The 20,958-nt window shown below is 40.5% G+C and overlaps 1 protein-coding gene across 2 annotated transcripts in view; it reads left to right on the top strand.

Moving 5' to 3' along the window:
- dock1 (dedicator of cytokinesis 1) overlaps positions 1–20,694 on the top strand; it is a 95,899-nt gene extending 75,205 nt beyond the window's left edge. Inside the window, exons 29-53 of one of the 2 annotated variants that reach the window (XR_013279450.1) lie at positions 655–749; positions 6,743–6,821; positions 7,181–7,281; positions 8,409–8,467; positions 8,752–8,900; positions 9,387–9,472; positions 9,543–9,699; positions 10,921–10,961; positions 11,043–11,133; positions 11,412–11,531; positions 11,645–11,734; positions 11,828–11,932; positions 13,133–13,274; positions 13,398–13,479; positions 14,212–14,296; positions 14,632–14,718; positions 15,188–15,364; positions 15,640–15,723; positions 16,993–17,130; positions 17,607–17,749; positions 17,833–18,031; positions 18,543–18,747; positions 19,388–19,533; positions 19,721–20,039; positions 20,433–20,694. Coding sequence is in view for 1 of the 2 variants with exons in the window: in XM_077502521.1 (XP_077358647.1) it covers positions 655–749; positions 6,743–6,821; positions 7,181–7,281; positions 8,409–8,467; positions 8,752–8,900; positions 9,387–9,472; positions 9,543–9,699; positions 10,921–10,961; positions 11,043–11,133; positions 11,412–11,531; positions 11,645–11,734; positions 11,828–11,932; positions 13,133–13,274; positions 13,398–13,479; positions 14,212–14,296; positions 14,632–14,718; positions 15,188–15,364; positions 15,640–15,723; positions 16,993–17,130; positions 17,607–17,749; positions 17,833–18,031; positions 18,543–18,747; positions 19,388–19,533; positions 19,721–19,816 (2,757 nt within the window). In the remaining variant the exon portion in view is untranslated. Of the gene's footprint in view, positions 1–654; positions 750–6,742; positions 6,822–7,180; positions 7,282–8,408; positions 8,468–8,751; positions 8,901–9,386; positions 9,473–9,542; positions 9,700–10,920; positions 10,962–11,042; positions 11,134–11,411; positions 11,532–11,644; positions 11,735–11,827; positions 11,933–13,132; positions 13,275–13,397; positions 13,480–14,211; positions 14,297–14,631; positions 14,719–15,187; positions 15,365–15,639; positions 15,724–16,992; positions 17,131–17,606; positions 17,750–17,832; positions 18,032–18,542; positions 18,748–19,387; positions 19,534–19,720; positions 20,303–20,432 lie in introns of those variants that run through there. The other variant, XM_077502521.1, reaches the window with a different exon arrangement.
- Positions 20,695–20,958: the final 264 nt, after the last annotated feature.

Here is a 20,958-nt window from a genome sequence, read left to right as displayed (position 1 = left end):
ACAGGAAGTCAGCCATTTTGAAATGAATCTTCCCTTGTAGGATCTTTTTCTGGTGTGTTTCACAAGTGAACTCCTCTTGCAGAAAACCTGCCCAAGTGTGGACGTGTTGGTTAATATTGTAAAACAGCTGTATGTTTTAGAGAAGATGACATATATCTATATGCCTTCAAAAAGATCTGGGTGAAAGACGATGGCATCAATGACGTGCATATTTGAGCAATGATGCAGATCGTGCCATTTGGGGTGTATTTCTTTTTTTGTTTTAGAGGATTTTTGTATTATTTTTTTGGTAATATTTCAGAACTTTTTTTTTTAACCCCTTGTATTTTATAATTATTATTTTGTTTTTTTTATGTTTGGTAATTTTTTTGCAATGTTGAGCACTTGTTGCCTGCGAGTTTGCTAGTTTGTTACCTGTCAGTTTTCCATTTATGTGTTAAAAAAAATGTTAAAATAAAGAGTTACCCCAAAAAAAAAAAAAGTGAACTCTAATACATTTTTTTTTTCCCCTTCCCCAATTGCTACCAAATTTGAACCACATATACCGGATAGGTAACGGATAGATGACGCTCGATTAGGAACCATTTTGTCTCTTTGCATTGCTTGGTCATTTGCCACAGAACTTTCAACTACGGCGCAACTTTGTTTTTGCAGGACTTCCTCATGGAAACCTTCATCATGTTTAAAGACCTCATCGGGAAGAACGTCTACCCCTCGGACTGGGTCATAATGAACATGATGCAAAACAAGTAAGTGGCACGCCGCTGTGGCCTTTCCAGTCCCAACGTTGACGTTGCTAAGAAACAGGAGTCAAAAGTGGGTTAAGCGTGAGCTGCGCCTTGTTCTCCTCCCTCCCCCGATCCCGCCATGCAAATAGTATCAACACGAGGCCTCGGCGGCAATCAGATGAGCAGCCAGTAAACAACGGCATGAATTATAAATGCTAATCTCTCAACTTTTTGTCCTGCCATCTTTTCTTAACTTGGCTGCTTGTCGTCTTTTATTCATGCCAAAACCTGGCTTGGTGCCATCGAGGGTTGAAATAGAAAACAAGCCGGTTTATTCAAGAGCTGCTTGTCACATGATGTTAGGGCAAGTAGTTATAAGGTGTTGATTCCAACCCCCCCAGCAGTCAATCTGGATTTTAGCACCATTTAGCGAACCGCTCCCGTCACCTCTTATCGCCGCCAGTTTGCACAGGGATGTGTCCGAAACCTTACAAGTACAAATGTACATTCTCACTCACCATACTCTCCTAATGTATCGTACCTGTGACGTCTTGCACAAAATTACCTCTCGTTGTTCATTAGAAGTCCAAACGTCCCCTAGGTAACCTCGTGTCTTTGTTTGTTCTTGCGCTTAATTAGCACGTTGGCTTAAGCTTCCTCACAGGGATGGGAAGAAGATTGTGCAACATGTTTTTTTTTTTTTTCTTTTAACTTTCTAAGTCAACACTTGCGTGTCCATTTTGCCTAGTCGGCTGAATGCGCTCCCTCGCAAGCTAGTTTGATAGTTGCAGTAAGTTGCTGGTAATGTGCTGAATCACTAATCTGTGGTTAGTCATCCTCCTCTTCATCATCATCATCACGTTCCTCTTTAGTCCTCCATTATGTTCTCACAGCTGCGGCAACCCAGAGACTTCATTAGCAGATTGGGGTAGAATTAGAGTAATGAGCGGGATTCAACTTTGTGCATTTGCAATGTTGCCACTCTTTGTGAAGGGAAAACATTTGAGCTAAATGCCACTTAATCATAACATTTGGCAAGAATATTCCATTTTTCTGAGGAACACACAACAACCATGACAGTTCCGAAAAAGAATGAACTCATTCAGTGCCGTTGACGTTTCTATTTGTCGGATGGAATCCACAAATTTACTGCCGACAACTTGGAGAAAGTTTGTATTAAATTTGTGAGGAAAGAAGAAAAGACCCAAGTCATGTAGTGAATGACGTTTGCTTTCATCTCCGCCTGATCAGAAACCAGATTTTGTCAAATCGTTACCAAATGTAACTCAGTCACTGCCAGTCATTTTAGAAAATTTCAAAATTTTCAATACCCATGTGACATTACGTTCAATAATTATATATAAACCAAATCTACCGAATCTACTTTTTGCCTCATCTCGTTCTTTGAAAATTGACAGTAGAAAAATGTAGGTTTGCCAAAATACAGCCATTACTCCCATGGACTCTGAAACTGTGTTTATTTCGTATAAAATGGGGCATTGATGTCATCTACCGGTGGTTGGGCATCAGTAAAGTTGTTTCCAAGTTTGACATTTACAGTGGAGCATAATCAGATTCTCCCCCATTTATCCCCGCTCTAAAAAATACAATTAACAAGTATACTTGTCAAAGGCAGTGAATGAGTTTTTAATCAGGTAAGCGAGACAAGATGGCCGACGCTAAATTGCATTGCCAGGAATCTTGCATTTTTGTCATGGTGTGTGGGCGGAGCATGATGATGACAATTTTGCCCTTTTCAGATGTCCTTCAAAGATTAGCTTCATCCAAGAGAATTTGCCCATCCGCAGCCAAAGTATCAATTAAATTTGCGAGACATTTGAATTTTCGTTAGTGCTAGTGGCGGGAAAGTTTGAGCAAATCACGAGCGCGAGAGTCTCGTTCCAAGCACGTCGATGGCTTTAAACGGACGGCGCATTCATCATCCATCGCCTGAAACGGAGCTAATCGCCTTAATAAATTGATCTGATAACAAAGCCTCATGACCTTCCCGTTATCTCTTAGCACACAAACTTTCTTCCGACGCGCGCCCATAGATGGGGATCATTACCCAAGATGCTCTCTGAACTCAATTAGCAAGTATGATCCGCTGATAAATGTTCATTAGCATTCGTCGCTGCAAGGGGAAGGAAGGTTGGTTGTGGGGACGAGACTTGATATGCGACATACATTGAGGATTCAAAATGGCGGCCATCCATCAGCGATAATGAGATGATTTCACCGACGACCGGCGCATTGATTGAGCGTATTTATCATAATGATGACACGCGTGTACTGTAGCCAAATGGCTCCAAAGCCGCTAAAACTTCCATTATTAGTGGTGACGTTACTGTGACGACTTGAGCTGCATCTAAAGGTGATGTCAAGTAAAAAAAAAAAAAAAAAATATATATATATATATATATATATATATATATATATATATATATATATATATATGTATATGTATATATGTATATGAGCTGAATGCAACTTGCCAATGCCACAGGTGAGTACTATATAGCTTTCTGCAATTATCTTGAAACTTACAATGGGTTTAGAAGCTGAATTCGCTTTACAGAGTCTTGAAGTTTTTGAAATGGATTGAAGATGGAAAAAAACCAAAAACGCTTTGTGCAGCGTAATAACCGTCCAGATGTTGTGAGGCATTTGGCCGTGTTAATAATGTAAGCTTAAAAAAGCATTGCCATCAACGTCAAAGAAGTGCAGATAGCAAGTTTTGACACATCGTTTGAAATGCAGGACAAGAGAGCGTTATATGTCGACTAGAAATTGTTTTTCCGTTGCGATTATTTTGCTCAGTTTAGCTAGGTCTTGCGTCATGCAGAGTTCGCAAGGGAAAGGATTCAGGACCATGTTTGCAAATAGCTAAAATCAGGAGTAATTGAGGTACTAAATGAAGCTCCTCCCTTCACCTCAACATTGGAGGATAATTTCCAAATAAAATTCAGCCCCCGAAGCCAGTATCACTTGGCAACATGAAATTTGGTAAGCATATCTGTCAGGAGTCGACCCACAAAAAAGTCTGAAGAAGACATGTCAGCAAAAACACAGGAAGTCTGCCATTTTCTTTTGAAATGGGCAATTTTAGCCAATTTGGATGACATGTACTCGAATTGAATTTTTGTCTCTGTGTGTTAGTGGGTCGCCCCTCGGAATTTGGGGAAAATTTATCCAAACTATTCTGTGTAACAATGTTCGATAAATCATTTCTAATTTCCTTCCAACTGCCTTTCAAGCGGCCTTTTTTCAATGATGGCAGAGTACCTTCTATTTTCGTCCGCCTCATTAGTTGTTTTTTTCTCCCTACATTTTTAATTAATGGCAGGATGTGCTCATGGTGGAACTTTCCTGTCTTTAATTCCCTCCCCCCTCAACCCCCTTTAAGCCAATTACATGTCTGCGCTCAGGCAGATTGCTGGCTTCAAACAGGCGTTCAAGTGCCGGAACTTATTACAGATACGTACTGAAATATTATACCTTCAATTTGGATGAATTTCTTTTTTTTTTTTTTTTTTTGGCTCAAGTTCAAAGCTTTGCTTTTATAAAGTACGCTTAGCTTTAAGCTAACGAACAATGCAAAACCTTGTAGACAAGGGAAGCTAACGAATAACATCTATGGGGTGATTGCAAGACTTTCGAGTTTTTATTTTATGTGGGTGTAGTAACATCCCGTTTATTTTTTTTAATTAGCCCCCAAGTCAGTTTTGCTTGGCAGCATGAATTATGATAGACATGTCTATCACCAGTAGACCCACAAAAAAAAAAAAAAAAAAAGTCTCAAGACGACGCCATGCCTGAAAAAGACAGAAGAAGTCAACCAAAATGTGTTAAGAGAAAAGTCTCAAATTTATTGGCATGGCACCTGTTTGCTTTTGTCTGCTCTCCTTCGTTAAACGCTCCTTAAATATCCTGTCTTAATATTTCCCGGCAGGCGGGGTGCAGCCATTGGAAAGCCATTTCAGCATTAGCCCCGCCGTTATGTAAATCAGCTATATTGGCATGTGCACGGCAGCAGAAAATTGAGTGAGGCGTGCACATGTCATGGTGGTAAAAGTCTTGAGCGCTGAGCAAGACGGGATTTTGCCTTTTTTTTTTTTTTTTTTTTTTTTTTTTTTTTTTTTTATGGTCATGGGATGGATCCGTCGAAAGTGACTCCCGTAAGGCTAATCCCGAGGTGCTCCGTGACACTTGCTCACCAATGCCAGTCATGATTACGGTGATGCTTAAAATGTATGACACACCGGGCCCGGATACTTTCCCGGGTGGGAAAAAGAGGGACATGAATCATGTATCGCATCAATATTGGCGTTTATTCACGTTCAAGGTCAAGCACTATCAATGTCTCACTTGTTGTCTAGCAACTCTAGTCGCAAGTTGAGGTGTGACAGTGGACATGATAGTCGTCCATTGCTGGAGCTCTCCATTACAAGCCGGCGAGACTTCCTTGTTCGCCGAGCTGCTCACTCGACCAGTGACAGGCATAGTCCTACCCAAGACACGCTTAGGACCGCCCCCTCATTTGAATAACATTTCGACTTGGCAGTATGGTCCAAAACTGCCAAGAGTCAAAATAAATAAATGGCTAAATGAATGACTAAATAAATAAATAAATAAATGACTAAGAGTGAAAATAAAATCAGATAAAAAAAAAAATCAAAAATTAAATACAAATGTATTCATTTTTGTTTTTCATATATTGTTTGCTCTTTTTATTTCCGCTTATATTTATTTATTTTATATAATTTTTGAATGTTTTTTTTAATATCTATTTTTATTTTCACTTTTAGTCATTTATTTATTTAGTCAATTATTTATTTATTTAGTCATTTTTTTTATTTTGAATTTTGGCAGTTTTGGTCCTCCATAAAGCGCAGTCTTGGGCAACGTGACATTTGAATGATCCAATGTGGTTAAAACAACCACTTATTTACAAATTTACCGATTTTCAGATTTTTTGGGGGGGGGGGTAACATAAGTCATAGTTGTCTTTTTTTTTTTTCTTGTGGGAGGAGCATGGCGGTGAAAATTTTTCCACACAGTTTGAAAAATGTTCCCTCAGCTTCCCTGCCAGATTGACTTACTCCAGCATTACGTTTTGACGCCTCTTTATTGGACGCTCGTGAAAAACCCCGACAGTCGACCTTGCTTCACCTCGCCATCTTTCACGCATCTTTCCTGGGGCGAATTACCGCAACCCCGTGGACGGCTCCTTCCATAAAATAATCCACTTTATTGAGGACGTTTTTCCTCCTGCTGAAGAGTTTATTTGGCGGGACGGGTCGAGGTGTTGAATTAAATAAAGTCTCCTCCAGCCTTTTAAAAGCTCCGTGCCCACGAAGTTATTAACTTTTAATTGCGGGACATCACAGCGGATTAACTCGTCAGACGGTGTTGTCGCGGCACGCTTTCTCCCCGCCTCGCGGTCCTTCTGCTGCGCCGTCTGGACGCCACGAGCTGCTTCACTCACTACACTTGATTCATTTATGGCGAGGGCGGTGGGAGATTATATCATGAACATTGTCATTTCAAAAATGACTTCAAAAGAGAAAAAAGAAACTAGATGAATACGTATAAAAAGGACATGGGAAAAGTTTTGAAATGATTCATCTTTGCTAGCATCACACCAGCTGGGGGTGTGTAGAGTTTTTAGATCCATCGTACCTGATTCATGAACTGTCTTGGCGTTACAAAGTGATCCATTTGACTTTGGATTTGCTCAGTGGGGTGAAACGAGCTTTTTAGTCCATTGGCATTTGCGAGATGTGCCACTCGGAATCGCTTTTGTTTTACAAGGCAAAGTAGTTTCAGTGGAAAGTGACCTTTCATGCCGAATAAAGGAGAACAAAATGCGATTATAATAAGTATGAAGGGTTGCTTCTTTTTTTTTTTTTTTATCTTTTTTTTTTTTTTGTTTTTTTTTGTTATTTTAAGGTGCACACATTTATCAGATGTGAGCAGCAAACACTTTTTGTGTGTGTCTCTTATCTGTGCAGGGTCTTCCTGCGGGCCATTAATCAGTATGCGGCCGTCCTCAACAAGAAATTTCTGGATCAGACCAACTTTGAGCTGCAGGTATGAGATGAACTCCGACGCACCTTTACTTTTTTTTTTTTTTTCTCCACTCAAATAGTGCCTTCTGAGTTTAACCTAAAAGAAAAAAAATCAGGTCACTTCTCATGGCACCACTGTATGTATAATTTGAGTCTATTATGAACAGAAAGTTGTAAAATCATTATGAGAGTGATTTTATCTGACACAAAAACAAAAAAAAAACGCGTTAAAAACTGTGACCAGAAACGTGTAACCACCCCCTTACTGGGTGACAAAATACATAGACCTTAAAGTCAAATGTAGAATGTTGTGACACTGACTGGGATTGTTGTACCAAGTGTATTTTTCTCACATATGCTCTGTTTGTTTGTTGTGGTTAGTTATGGAACAACTACTTCCACCTGGCCGTGGCCTTTCTCACACAGGAGTCGCTGCAACTGGAGAACTTCTCCAGTGACAAGCGGGCCAAAATCTGCCACAAGTCAGTCGTACAGCTTTTAAGCTTTATAAAGTCACATGCTGATTCGCTCTTGTATTGGTTTCATTTGTATTGTAATTAGTGATAGACTGATATGTTTTTTTCCAGGCTGATACCGATACAGATTGTTAGTGGTCAAGGAAGCCCATATTTCAAGCTGATATTCATTTGCAGCAAAATAGAAAAAAAAAAATTTTTCTTTTAAACTGTATTGACCGATTTGTTTAAAAAATTATAACAAAAATTGCAGGGAGCTTTCAGGGTCATTAGCATGTGTTAAGTAAGCTAAATTAAAAAAACATAAAAATTTAAAAGCAAGTACATAGATCACTAAAGATTTCTACTCTAAATAGTTTTCTAAAAATTTAACATAATTTCTTGATTTATTATTATTATTTTTAAATAAAAAGAGTAGGGAGTTCCTGTTTTTTTATGAAGTGGAAATGTAAATCCACAAATGAAAAGTTCCCTGCATCTCACTGAGTGACAAATGCATGCAAATGTCGCTAATTTTGAGTTTTTGTTAGGGTTCGTAAATGTTTCAAAAGATCTTCGCAGTGAAAAATTGCCTGAATATGTTCCAAATGTGTTTCAGACAAATAAAAACTGACTGTGAGCATCTTACAATTCCTGCTGAAAACCCCAAATTCGCTACGTTTGCAAGTATTCACTGCTCAGTGAGATACCAGCTTTATCGGCTTTCAGATTCAAAAAATGGCTGATGCCGATATTTGTCAAAATGCTAAATATGTCATGTTAAAATGTTAAACGTGCTTCTTAAAAAAAAAAAGAAAGAAAGAAAAATAATGCTTTTAATAAATATTAACACATTTTTTTATTTATTTTAGAAATGTTTAGTAATGTTAATGAACAATTAATACATGACTATACATAGCCATAATGTGCTTATATCTGTACTAATAAAAGTTGCATTGAAAATGCTTATTTTAATGAAATGTGTTTAAAATATCAATACAAATAACCATTTAAAAAAAAGTGTTTTAATGTTTTAATTACTGTTTCAAACTAGTTCAAATTAATAGGAAAATGTTGACTAGAATACAGAAATGAGCTTCCTTAAACCTTTTTTTTTTTTATTATTATTATTATTATCCGGATTGTGCTTCCAGGTACCAGGACATGCGGAGGCAAATCGGCTTCGAGATCCGGGATATGTGGTACAATCTAGGTAATTTAACAGGCACGATGTTATGTTTTGGTTTTTTTGGCTATTGATCTCACTCTGTGGTTTGCCATTGCAGCCAATAACTGCCAAATAATAATAATTAACTGTCAAATGTGGAAAAATGTACTTATAATTGGCTCATGTTGTTGTAGTCCAGAGAGGCGTAAGTGGGGAGTCATTAGAATTCTGTAGCTGAGCTTCCCTTAAATTGCACCTAATTCCTTGATCACAGATTTTGACCTTATCACCTTTTAATGCAAATGATGTGTCCCCCTAAATCCAAAAAGGGCCCCACAAGATCAAATTCATCCCCGAGATGGTGGGCCCCATCCTGGAAATGACGCTGGTCCCAGAGATCGAGTTGCGCAAGGCCACCATCGCCATCTTCTTCGACATGATGCAGTGCGAGTTCCACTTCACCTGCAGCTTCCAGAGGGTACGTCTGGGATTTATTTTTCTTGTTTTTATACCATACAGTACTATAGAGATCCGATTTTGGAACGAATGAAAAAGACATACAGTATGTGCGCTGTACTGCGATGACATGGGACTGAAAAAGGGTGTCTGGTACGGGAATGTGGGGGATAATAAACGGCGTGTAGCCGCGAGCTGACTTGTAATTGGGCAAATCTCATTTTGTGTTGTGTTGTGCCACGATTATCAACAGTGGCGCCGAGAGCAACCTAATGTTCTGCCTCGTTACGGCATAAAATGAAGCTTTTCTGCATCAGGGAAATCCACTTTGCTGCGCATGTTCTGTGTGTGTGTGCGCGCGTAGGTGCCCTGAAATGGCACCGAAGGGAGGTACAGTGAACCCCGTTTTTGCGGGGGATGCGTTCCAGACCTACCTGCGACAACTGCAAATTTGCCATGGAGAAGGGACCGTACAATTGAAAAATGCTTTCAACACATTTGATTGCAGTTTGAGAACGAGATCATCACCAAGCTGGATCACGAGGTGGAGGGCGGCCGCGGGGACGAGCAGTACAAAATTTTGTTCCAGAAAATGTGAGTGCGCATCCCGGAATTGCGCCTGTAGATGGCGCTGAAAGGCTAACGCTCTTGAGTCCGTCTCCAGTTTACTGGAGCACTGCCGGAAGCACAAGTACTTGGCCAAAAGCGGCGAGAATTTTGTCACCCTGGTGGTGCGCCTGCTGGAGCGTCTGCTGGACTACCGCACAATCATGCACGACGAGAACAAGGAGAACCGCATGAGCTGCACCGTCAACGTGCTGGTCAGTCGCACAGGCCGGCCCTTTGATTGATAAATAAATAGATTGATGTGCTTTTTCTTTGAATTAAAAGGGGAAAAAATGCTTATCAGTTTTTGTTGAAAAAATAATAAAAAAAACAAAATGAAGGCAGCCGTACAAGGAAATAATGAGGCGGACCATCCTGCTAACGGGATGCTAGCGTGAAGTTTGAGGACGGTATCGATGTGACAGCACACATCCATTTTGTGGCCGCATGACAAAAAGAAAATCAGAAATCAGCTAAACAATTTATTTTAACATTTTTATTTTTTTTAAAATAAATAAAAGGCTTTTGAATATTCATAAAAATGTGGAATTCTGTTGTTTTTTATTTAGAATGTTACTGTTGTCTTAATGTCTGTTAATATAATATAAAAAATATTAATACATGATTATTTAAAAAAATGCAACTTAATTTAATTTGTACTATTTAAATGATAATAAAAATGCTTACAGTATTTTGTGTTCATGTAAATAACATGTATAAAAAAGACCTGTATAAATATTTTTTCCAAATTGTATTTTTTTTTATTTTGTTACATAATTTTATTATTATTATTATTATTATTATTATTAAATATTAAGAATTGGTAAACATAAAAATGACAAACATGCTCTTGTCTTGAAATCAAAAATGACATCTAATCTAATTTTAATAACTAAAGTGCTCCTTTTAAAAAAAAATAAAAAATGTTTAAAAGTGAAAGGGATACTTCATTTATTTAGCCCATTATCGCCATAAAAAGTTAATATTTTGTCTATAATTAATTTGATACTTTCATTATTTTTCACGCACAATTAGTACCTTTAAAAACACGTTTTGCAACTTGCTGTCGACTGAAAATGACATCACAAGGGCTCAGGTAACCAATCACAGCTCACCTGTTTTCTAAGTTTGGTCATGTGACATTCACAAGCTGAGCTGTGACTGGTTACCTGCGCCCTTGTGATGTCATTTTCAGTCGACAGCAAGTTGCAAAATGGTTTTTAAAGGTACTAATTGTACATGAAAAATAATGAAAATATCAAATTATTATAGGCAAAATATTAATGTTTGACTGCCAAAAATTGCTAAATAACTAAAGTATCCCATTCAACATGTATAAAAGTATGAAATTTGTATCATGCTCTTTGAAGTCATATTGCTTGAACAATCGAAACCTATTTCGTGCTTTTGAATGACGTTGTCCTTTTCCTCCACAGAACTTTTACAAGGAGATCGACAGAGAGGAGATGTACATCAGGTAAGCGTTTCATTCTTTGATTACTACACTATTTGGATCACACGTGATTTTTTCTTTTTCTTCCCGTTTTCCTTCCAAAAGGTATTTGTACAAGCTGTGCGACCTCCACAAGGAGTGCGACAACTACACGGAGGCAGCGTACACGCTGCTGCTGCACGCCAAGTTGCTCAAGGTATATACATCTTTAAATATACGTTCCTTTCTTATACAACAAAAACAGTGTTAGCCCACTCATTTGTGGCTTCTACAAGACGCGCGGATGGCGTGCGAGGTCAGCGGCGGATCAACAGAAATCCTTTTAGCATGTAACAGGTGCACTCCAGCTGTCGGGGAATCAATAAGCAACGGCGAAATGGATCGCATTTGCTCCAATGTTGAAAAAAGTCCGACATCCCAACCAATATTGCGTGGCGATGATTAAACAGGAGCGCTCTGCCCCTTTTTTTTCAGTGGTCTGACGAGCCGTGCGCCGCCCACCTGACCCAGCGAGACGGCTACCAGGCCGCCACTCAAGGCCAACTCAAGGACCAGCTCTACCAGCAGATTATCAATTACTTTGACAAGGGCAAGGTCAACTACACACACTTCATTGATCATCATGCACCTTGTGTAGTTTCATTTTTATTTTATTTAGTAATTTATACATCCAATTGAATATGTGTGTGTTTTTGTTTGTCTTCCAGATGTGGGAGGAAGCCATCATCCTGGGGAAGGAACTGGCCGAGCAGTACGAGAATGAAATGTTTGACTTTGAGCAGCTTAGCGCATCCCTGGTACATATATTTTGAAATAGAATTGCGTAAAAATGGATTTGCCATAAGCTAGCTGATGGTGCACATTTTACCCACACGCACATCCATTCACAGCGCAAGCAGGCGCAGTTTTACGAGAACATTGTCAAGGTGATCCGACCCAAACCCGACTACTTCGCCGTGGGCTACTCCGGCGTCGGATTCCCGTCTTTCCTGCGGGTGAGTAAATAAGTTGGCGAGGCTAGCGAATGGTTGCTACGACTAATCGCAAATGTAAAGAGAACGCCGCCGCCAAAATAGAAGGTACTCTGAAGATGTTTTCTTAATAAATGAAGTACGTATTAAGTTTGCGCATGTGCGAGGGAAAAAACGAGGCTACCAACTACCCTATCAATTTGAATGGCGGAGATTAGAGTGGTGACAATCTTTGCGTAACTGTACACTTTAAAGCTTGCAAGTCAACTTCCCCGATGTCAGTAAACCACATGCTATGCATGTTAATAAAAACAGCAACTTTCCAGCGGTTGAAACGTTTCTTTCAGAGCCGATTCCATTGGATCCAATTCATTTTCAATGACCGTTTGGAAGTTTCGCTTACCCACAATGCACCACGCCGCTACCCATAATGCACCTTGAATTCGAGATGCGCACGTCGCTTATTTTTTTTTCATATAAAATAATGTATTTGACCTGCGGGGGGGGCGGGGGTTCTGTAGTGGATGTTTTAAAACGTTGACAGAAAGTTGCAGACAACTTGACCTGCTTGGTGGATGTAATTCCATCAGCATTTAGAGGCCTGATCTCTTGACTTAAGTCTACATTATATCACTTGTACACACCATTTAATTCCCTTATCTGAAGAGTCCCAGCGACTTTATTTAAAGCAGCAGTGTCTCAAAAAAAAAAAAAAAAAAGTCCTGAAGCGTTCGTGAAGGTCCACTTTGAAGAACAATCCTTCTCGAGCCGCGCTTTGATTCTTTCATGTGTCCTCGCAGACGGCAAATTGCGCTCATCTCATCTTTGGCTCTGTTGAAACGTTTTTTTTTTTTCTGATGTCTTTTTGTCTCACTTTTTTCGCCTTCTCACTCCTTCCACCCTCACGGCGACTCTTTGACCTTGTCGGGAAAAAAATAATCAGCGCTGGTCGTCTCCGTGAGGTCGTCCTTGTCCGGCTGCCGAGTCTCTGATGCTCGGCCCAGTCGCCTCCTGGTCAAGTCGTTAAAGTAGGAAGAGGACTTAGTTGCACGTCATCCAGGAAGAAAAAAAAATATAAAAAAAAAAAAACTAATAATTAAATAAATACAACAAAATAAATACCTAAAGTAATACATACATATAACAATAATAATAATAATAATATTAATAAATTAATTAAAATAAATAAATTGTCCGAGTTTGTGTGACGGTTGTCTCCCTCAGAACAAAATGTTCATCTACCGCGGCAAGGAGTACGAGCGCTGGGAGGACTTTGAGGCCCGTCTCCTCACGCAGTTCCCCAACGCCGAGAAGATGAAGACCACCACGCCACCCAGCGAGGACATCAAAAATTCCCACGGACAGTGTATCCTCCATCCAGCAACTCATCCATTCCACTGTTTAAAAAAAAATGTACAAATGTGGACATTTTTATTGTATTTTCATCTTTCTTTTTTTGTATTACATTCCTTGATGTGTCTGCATCAAGACGTCCAGTGTTTCACAGTGAAACCCATCCTGGATTTACCCGCCAAATTCCAGAACAAGCCCGTGGCGGAACAAATCCTCAGGTAGGCACCAAGGTCAAAAATATATTTGCAACAAACTGTATGGAGTAATACCTCATTTCATGACCATGATGAATACTTTCCAAATATCGTACTCATTTGCCTGTATGCCCTTCTTTGATGACATCGTGACCAAAAGACATTTTGTTCAAGTTGAAGGTCGACTTTGTGGAAGGTGTAGGACTTTGTGGCTTCACTTTTGTGTATGTGCTTACCTGATCCGCACACACGCGTCACTCGAGCGTTTAAATTCCCTTGGATATGCGAGCCACCGAATGCATCAGTGGGCATAATTAAAAGGGGATGTTTACCCGTGGAAACCTTTATGCAAATACACCTGGACGACAGCTTTTATCGCGCGGCTGCAGGGCCGCTGGCCCCTTTGCTTGCCTTATTTGCTCGCCGCCATATTAGCATGCGCTGACCCTGGTCTCGGTCACGACAGCGGCCAGCTTTTCATAAGCGAGAGTTTTTGACCTGGCTTTGTCAGAGTGCCTCGTGGGCTTTAATTAGGCCGGCGGTGCGTTAAATTTGCTCCGTTAATAATCTGTTTATTAGATCAAGAAGTTCACGCCACGCTTTCCCGCTTCATTTGGGTTCCTTATCAAGTTGATTAAACGGCGTGGAGCCAGCCAAGAAGACCTCAGACATCTGATCGGCGGCTCAGTTTCCGAGACGTCTCGTGTGGTTTGTGAATCATTTTCTCTTCTGTCTCGTCTCGTCTCTCTCTCAAAGCTTCTACACGGTAAATGAAGTCCATAAATTCCAGTATTCACGACCGGTTAGGAAAGGCGAGAAGGACCCGGACAACGAGTTTGCGGTAAGTGATTGTTTCCGTTCCGTTTCAAGGCAGATGATGACATAATTGAAATACTTTTAGTGAAAGGTCAAACATTTATTTGCAACAAACTATGTCAAGTAATACCTCAAACTAAAGGTCTTGATTGGGGATTTCCAGATATGTTTTTCTGAATTTCCCTCATGACGTAATGACTGAAATGCTTGTTTGAAAATGTCACCAATCTTGCAACATTAACCCCTCAAATTAATTACGCTTGAAAAGACTTGTAATTAATTTCTTACTTCCGCATCAACAGTTGAAATTTTGGCCCTGGATCTGTAATCAGCAGCCTTTTGTTTTGTTTTGGTGTTCAGAACATGTGGATCGAGCGGACCACGTACACGACGGCCTACAAGCTGCCGGGCATCCTGCGCTGGTTCGAAGTCAAGTCCGTGTGTACGGTGAGTTGTGGCTCGTCCTAATCTGATGAAGATGTCCAGCCCCGTCGATCGATGGACGCGATTTAGCGTTATTGACGGCTTCACGAGACAATGGATACGTCCCCTCGCTGTCAGAGGACTGCATTCAGCTGACGCATTTTCTTTTTAAGCTTGTTTCCGGCAAACGCACAAAAACAATAGAAGCGCTCGCTTTTGTTTTGCTGTTCAAGGGCATGCCTTTATTTTTGAAAATGACATTTCAAACAAACACAAAAGCACTATTATGGAGAAATGCAGCGAAACAAAAAAGAATTTCAAAATTGAAAACTTTTTTTTTTTCTTTTTGCTATTCTAAAAGAATTGTTGCAAATATAGTAAATGACTCCATAATAAAAGCCTTACCCTTTGTAGGAAATAGTGTATTGTTTTAGCTAAGCTTTATTATTTAGTTGTTTGAAAATGCAAAAAATGTATTTATTTTTTTGCGTAGGATGAAATCAGCCCACTGGAGAACGCCATGGAGACCATGCAGCTGGCCAACGACAAGATCAGCAGCATGGTGCAGAAGCACCTCAATGACCCCAACCTCCCCATCAACCCGCTCTCCATGCTGCTCAACGGCATCGTGGACCCCGCCGTCATGGGGGGCTTTGCCAATTACGAGAAGGTAAGCACGCACACACTCAGCGACCTCTTCGTCTATCTACCTGAATTTTTAAAGATGGAAACTTTTCACCAAAAAATAAATTTGACTCAATTTTTTTACTTGCAAACATCTTCCACAATTTTTAATTGGGATTTTTGTTGAGGAGCCCGTAATGTATTAATGCCATTTGGAGCAGTGCAAGGTCCCGCTTATAGCTGCTTGCAGCTCTAGTTAGGACCCGAGTAGTGACAGTTGCGAGTGTGCCCAACTGCTGAATGTGCGTCCTCACTCCGCAGGCCTTCTTCAACGACAAGTACACGCACGAGCATCCGGAAGACCAGGACAAGATCAACAAGCTCAAGGACCTCATCGCCTGGCAGGTGCGACTCGAAACAACCCGCTGGGCAACACTATCCGCCTCTATCAGAATATGTCTTGAAAGATTGGTCAACTTTCTCTAATGAAGCGGTCAATTAGGGGAACTTGGCTTTAAAAACGACAAGCAATGAATAATTTGGGACCGAGTTTGTTTTGAAAAAGGCCTGGTACAGCAGTCCAATCCATATTTTGCAGCCCGGTCTTCCTCAGTAGCCACTTTGGTAATTGAAATCTCCACATGAAGCCGTGACTAAAAGTTGGGCGTTGCGCTGAAAGCTCTTCAACCTTGAGCAAGTGTCGACATGCTCCATAAATAGCTCACGCCTTTCTCTGCGCATAAGCGTGTTGCCATGCCGCCACTCGGGCGCACTCAATCATCCTCCATCATGCTCAGCTCTATAAAAAGAACGCCGACGAGGATCCTGGGAGACGGGAATCCTGCCGCACGGTCCTGCGTCTCCCACTTTCGCGCCACCTCCGCAGTGTATTTTGTCTTTTTTCCCTTCTCAGGACGGGGTTGTCCTTCTGAGATGAGGGTGATGAGGAAAGTGCACAGACTGCGGGGAAATCCCCATAGCTCATTTATCTGATCACAGAAGGGGCTGTCTTCAATTTAAACAGTTTTTAAAATTTTAAAAACAAATGCTGAGTTTTTTTGGGGGGGAAGGGGGGGTCTAGTATTATTTTAAAACATAAAAATAATTGGAGAAACAATTATAATTTCATAAAAACTATATTAGTTAAAAAGTTTAGGTGAAATAATATAACACATTTTTTATATTTGAAGTGAATTTTGGGGCAGCTAAACAGTTTTTTTTTAATTACATTTTAAAATCGAAAAACATGTTTTTGGAGGGGAGGGGGAAACTAGGCAAAAATGATTTAATTTTGGGAGAAAAATATTGGAAGAGTTTAGCCATTTTGCCCTTTTTCATATATTTTCAGTAAATTTGTACATTTTATAGAATATAATAAAATGTATTTTAAAAAATTAACTTTTTTGAAAAATGTAAGAAATTTTGTAAGAAAATTAAATAATGAAACTATTTAGACTTCATAAAACTTATTTTGTGAATTGAGGGGCGGGGGGCAGTAAGCAATTGTTTCATTTAAAAAAATAATTTCATAAAGCTATTTTGTAAAATATTTATTTGTTTCAATATTTGAAATGACTTTGATGGATTAAAACCGATTTTGAACTAATTACAAGGACATGCACAAACTTAACCAAATTTGTTGGCTGTTGTGGCGTTGGGGGGGTATCCCGGCAGATCCCGCACCTGGCCGAGGGCGTGCGCATCCACGGCGAGAAAGTGACCGAGGCGCTGAGGCCTTTCCACGAGCGGCTGGAGGCCTGCTTCAGGCAGCTCAGGGAGAAGGTGGAGAAACAGTACGGCGTCAAGACACTAGTGAGTTGAAGCAGATCTTTTGCCTTTCAAATGACAGCAGCAGGGTTCATATTTTTGTTTAAAATTATTAGGAACTTCTACACCGTAATGAACATAAATGAATACCTCTCTGACAATGTCAACCTAAGCTGAGCTGAGTAAATAGTAATCATAACAGTGTGATGTGTGCGCAATGAGACAATCGGCTACGAGTGCCTGGAAAATACAAAAGACAACAGTGCCACCCTAAGGCAAAAAGAGGCAAATGCACAGCACAAATTGTCCAGGGTCACGTAGATTTAAAAATTCATGTTCCTGTATCCAATACTTAAGAAAAAAATAGCATAATGAAGTAAAAGATAAATAATTAAACTCAATATTTTGTTTTCGTAGTTAGACGAGCACATAAAGGAAATAAGTCTACACTATCACCTTGTAGTACCTGCAACCAACTGAAAATGGTTTTTTTTCCCTTTCTGAATGTTTTGCGACTCCAGCCGGCGGCGGACGAGCGCCGCGGTTCTCGTCCTCACTCGATGGTTCGTTCCTTCACCATGCCGTCGTCGCAACGGCCTCTGTCGGTGGCCTCCGTCACCTCCGTCTCTTCGGACAACTCGCCTTCCAGGCCGGGATCTGACGGGTAGCTAGCTACTGAATAGAAATGTATTTTTTGGATGGGTGCAGTCCTACAAGTAGATGTCTTTTTTTTTTTTTTTCTTCCAGTTTTGCCCTGGAGCCTCTACTCCCCAAGAAGCTGCACACCAAGTCCCAGGACAAGCTGGACCGAGACGAGCCCGAGCGCGAGCGTCGGGACAAGAAGAAGGAGAAGCGCAACAGCAAGCACCAGGAGATCTTCGACAAGGAGATGAAGACCACCGAGATCCTGCTGCAGCCAGCTGAGGCCGTCATACTTTCCGAGACGGTACGGAGACACGCTGCCTTTGCTGTGGATTGGTCGGTGCGGGTCCAATTTTGACAGCAGGGAAATATCAGAAATGAGAACTGAAGAGTGTTCTTAACAACCCTTCCAAATTCAAATGGTTAAAAAAAATGGCAGTGGAATTTTGTGGGCGTGGCTGCTAAATCCACTGAAAATTCTCTTTTGCCTTCACTTTTTTATTATTATTATTTACCCCTTCCTTGTTCTCGTCTTAATATGCATGCACTCACAATGAGGCACTCTAATGTGAGCACGCCAGCCTGAAGCCCCGGTTCTGACATAAATGCCACCTCACTCTTCCACCGTTGTCTCCATGACTTGCATGTACTCAAGGCAGACAAGGAGGCACTCTAAAGCAGCCACACCAGTGTGAAGTCACTTCAAACGTTTGTGTTGAAACAAATCTCTAAATTCCCTTGACAGGGTCTATAAGGATGACTCAATCTTCAGTTTCTGGTTTGTTGATGTCAGATCACATGTTCTGACCTTGCAGATCAGTCCGCTGAGGCCTCAGAGGCCGCGGAGTCAGGTGCTCAGCCAGATCGTCGGAGACCGCCGCATGTCCGTGTCGCCGGGACCGCCAGCCGCCACGTCGTCGTCGTCGTCGTCCAACTCGTCGTCCAACTTGTCGTCCTCGCCGGGGCCGCCGCCCATCACGCCCCGCAGCAAACTCTCCTTCAGCCTGCACACCGTCTCCAGTGAGTTGCATTTTCGTTTTTGTGTTGAAAACTGTTTTGTTTTTCTTCATGTGCGATCATCATAGAACAGGAATTTCAGAATAGATGATATTGATGCACAGTTAATAACTTTCGCCATCAACACAGACAGCTAGACCAGGTTATTTATAGATGTAAAAAATAAATTGTTGAAAGATATGTAAAGTAGCTACAATGTGTAATGATGGATTATTTCTCATGTATTAATTTTATGTATATTGTGTCAATCAATTATTTAAACATGGCAAATTGTTTATTTTGTGAATATTTTGGTATTTAATGCAATACTATTTATTTTAATAAACTGATAATTCATGTTCAGATTTAATATTTTTTTAATTAATTAATTTTAATTAATTTGCCAATTATTCAATATGAATAATACAAAGATGTAAGCATTGTTTTTTAAAATTTAGTATTTCATCTCAAATAAGCTATTCTCTAATGAAATAATTCTTACTCGTTATTTATAGTTAAACAATTATTAAAAACATTTTACAATAAAGCTTTGAACCCATTATTCATGAGGTAAGTGAGCACCTAATGATTATGTACACATATTAATGAAGCAATTGAACGAAAACGGCAAATGAGAAATTGCGCTGGTGTGCTTTGTGGTCAGACGTCGAGCTGAACGGGGTTGCCAGTGGCGACAAGGCGGAAGTCCCGCCTCCGCTCCCCGTCAAAAGCAGCACGGCCGATTACGGCAACCTGCTGGATAATCAAGACTTGAGCGCACCCACAACGCCGCCGCCGCTGCATCAACCGGTGCGTACGCCGTCACTCACTCACGTTATTATTATTTCTGGTTCCAAATTGAAGGTAATATTTTTTTTCCCACAATGGTTAACCTTAGGAAAATTAAGAGGCTAATTTGGAGACAATTTTACAAGTTGTATTTGTGAGCGTTGCTAAATATTTGTGGTAATTTGTGTCGCTTGCGTTTGTGGCGTAGCATTTACCGCCGCCTCTGCCCAGCAAGACGCCGCCGCCGCCCCCTCCCAAGACCACCAGGAAGCAGGCGTCCATCGATTCGGGAATTGTACAGTAAGCGCAAAGACGCGGACAACCCAGACCACCACAAAAAATGTCGGCTGCTTCCCCCCGCCCCCACCCTGCAACACGCACACACAAACAAAGATGCACACACATTCCCAGCACTCCTGACCCACGTTTGACAAGATGAATACCTCATTGCAGTCCTTTTTGAGTTTTGACCCTTCAAGTCATCAAGACGTCATCAACTTCAATGCCCCCACTACATCTGTACAGAGGTTTGTATATACGATTTTATTTTGTACGTGTTTGTTTGTATTAACGCATTATTGGATCGCACGAGGCATTTTTACAACACAAGAAACAAGCCAAAAAAAAAAAAAAAGGCTGTAGCGTGACTTTTACTGGTGAAAAGTTTGGCGTGCACAAAGCGGCTTACTATAAAACGTGCGTATGATGTTCAAAACGAACTGCTTCCAAATTCACTACTGACACCACTTCTGAATAAACATTCACAGTGTTTGGATTTTTCAAGCAAAAACATGTCTGCTGTCTCTTTATTTTTTGTTACTTGCTTAACACCAGTTTGTACTCTTTATTTTTTTTGCAGTTCATTGCCATTTTTTATAATCGTCATGACACTGTGGTATGTACGTGCTTTGCTCACTCAGGGCCTGGACAGCTTGCTCTCATCAGTGAAAAAATGAATTCACAAGTTATCAAGATATTTTGTAGAGGAGTCCCAGAGTTGAAGCTAAAAACAAAAAAGAGACGACTGCAACAGGATCCAAAACATACAAGCAATCAACAGAAGAAAATGTGGGTTCAAAGTCCTGACCTCAACCCCATTGAGATGCTGTGGCGTGACCTCGAGGTTCACTTACTTTTTTTCCCCCTCTGTGTTATGCTCTATAAAAACATGAAAACATCTCGTTGCTTGTGTTGTATTAGTTTAAGCTGCCTCTGTGTGTTGTGATTTAAATGTTCAGACTCCATTTTATGACCAATTTTGCAGAAATTGAAGCAGTTCCAGTGTTGATATAGTTCTTCCTCCACCTGTAGGTGACTAAATCGTAACGATTTTCTTTTTGCCCCCCCCCCCCCCCCCCAAAAAAAAAAAAACTGCCACAAAATTGGATATGCATAGTAATGGGGGGGGGGGAAGAACCTCCCCCTAATTTTATTTTCACTGCACAA

The sequence above is a fragment of the Festucalex cinctus genome, chromosome 17 (genome assembly GCF_051991245.1).
Source record: "Festucalex cinctus isolate MCC-2025b chromosome 17, RoL_Fcin_1.0, whole genome shotgun sequence".
NCBI lineage: Eukaryota > Metazoa > Chordata > Actinopteri > Syngnathiformes > Syngnathidae > Festucalex > Festucalex cinctus.
This window is presented reverse-complemented; position numbering and strand designations above follow the sequence as displayed.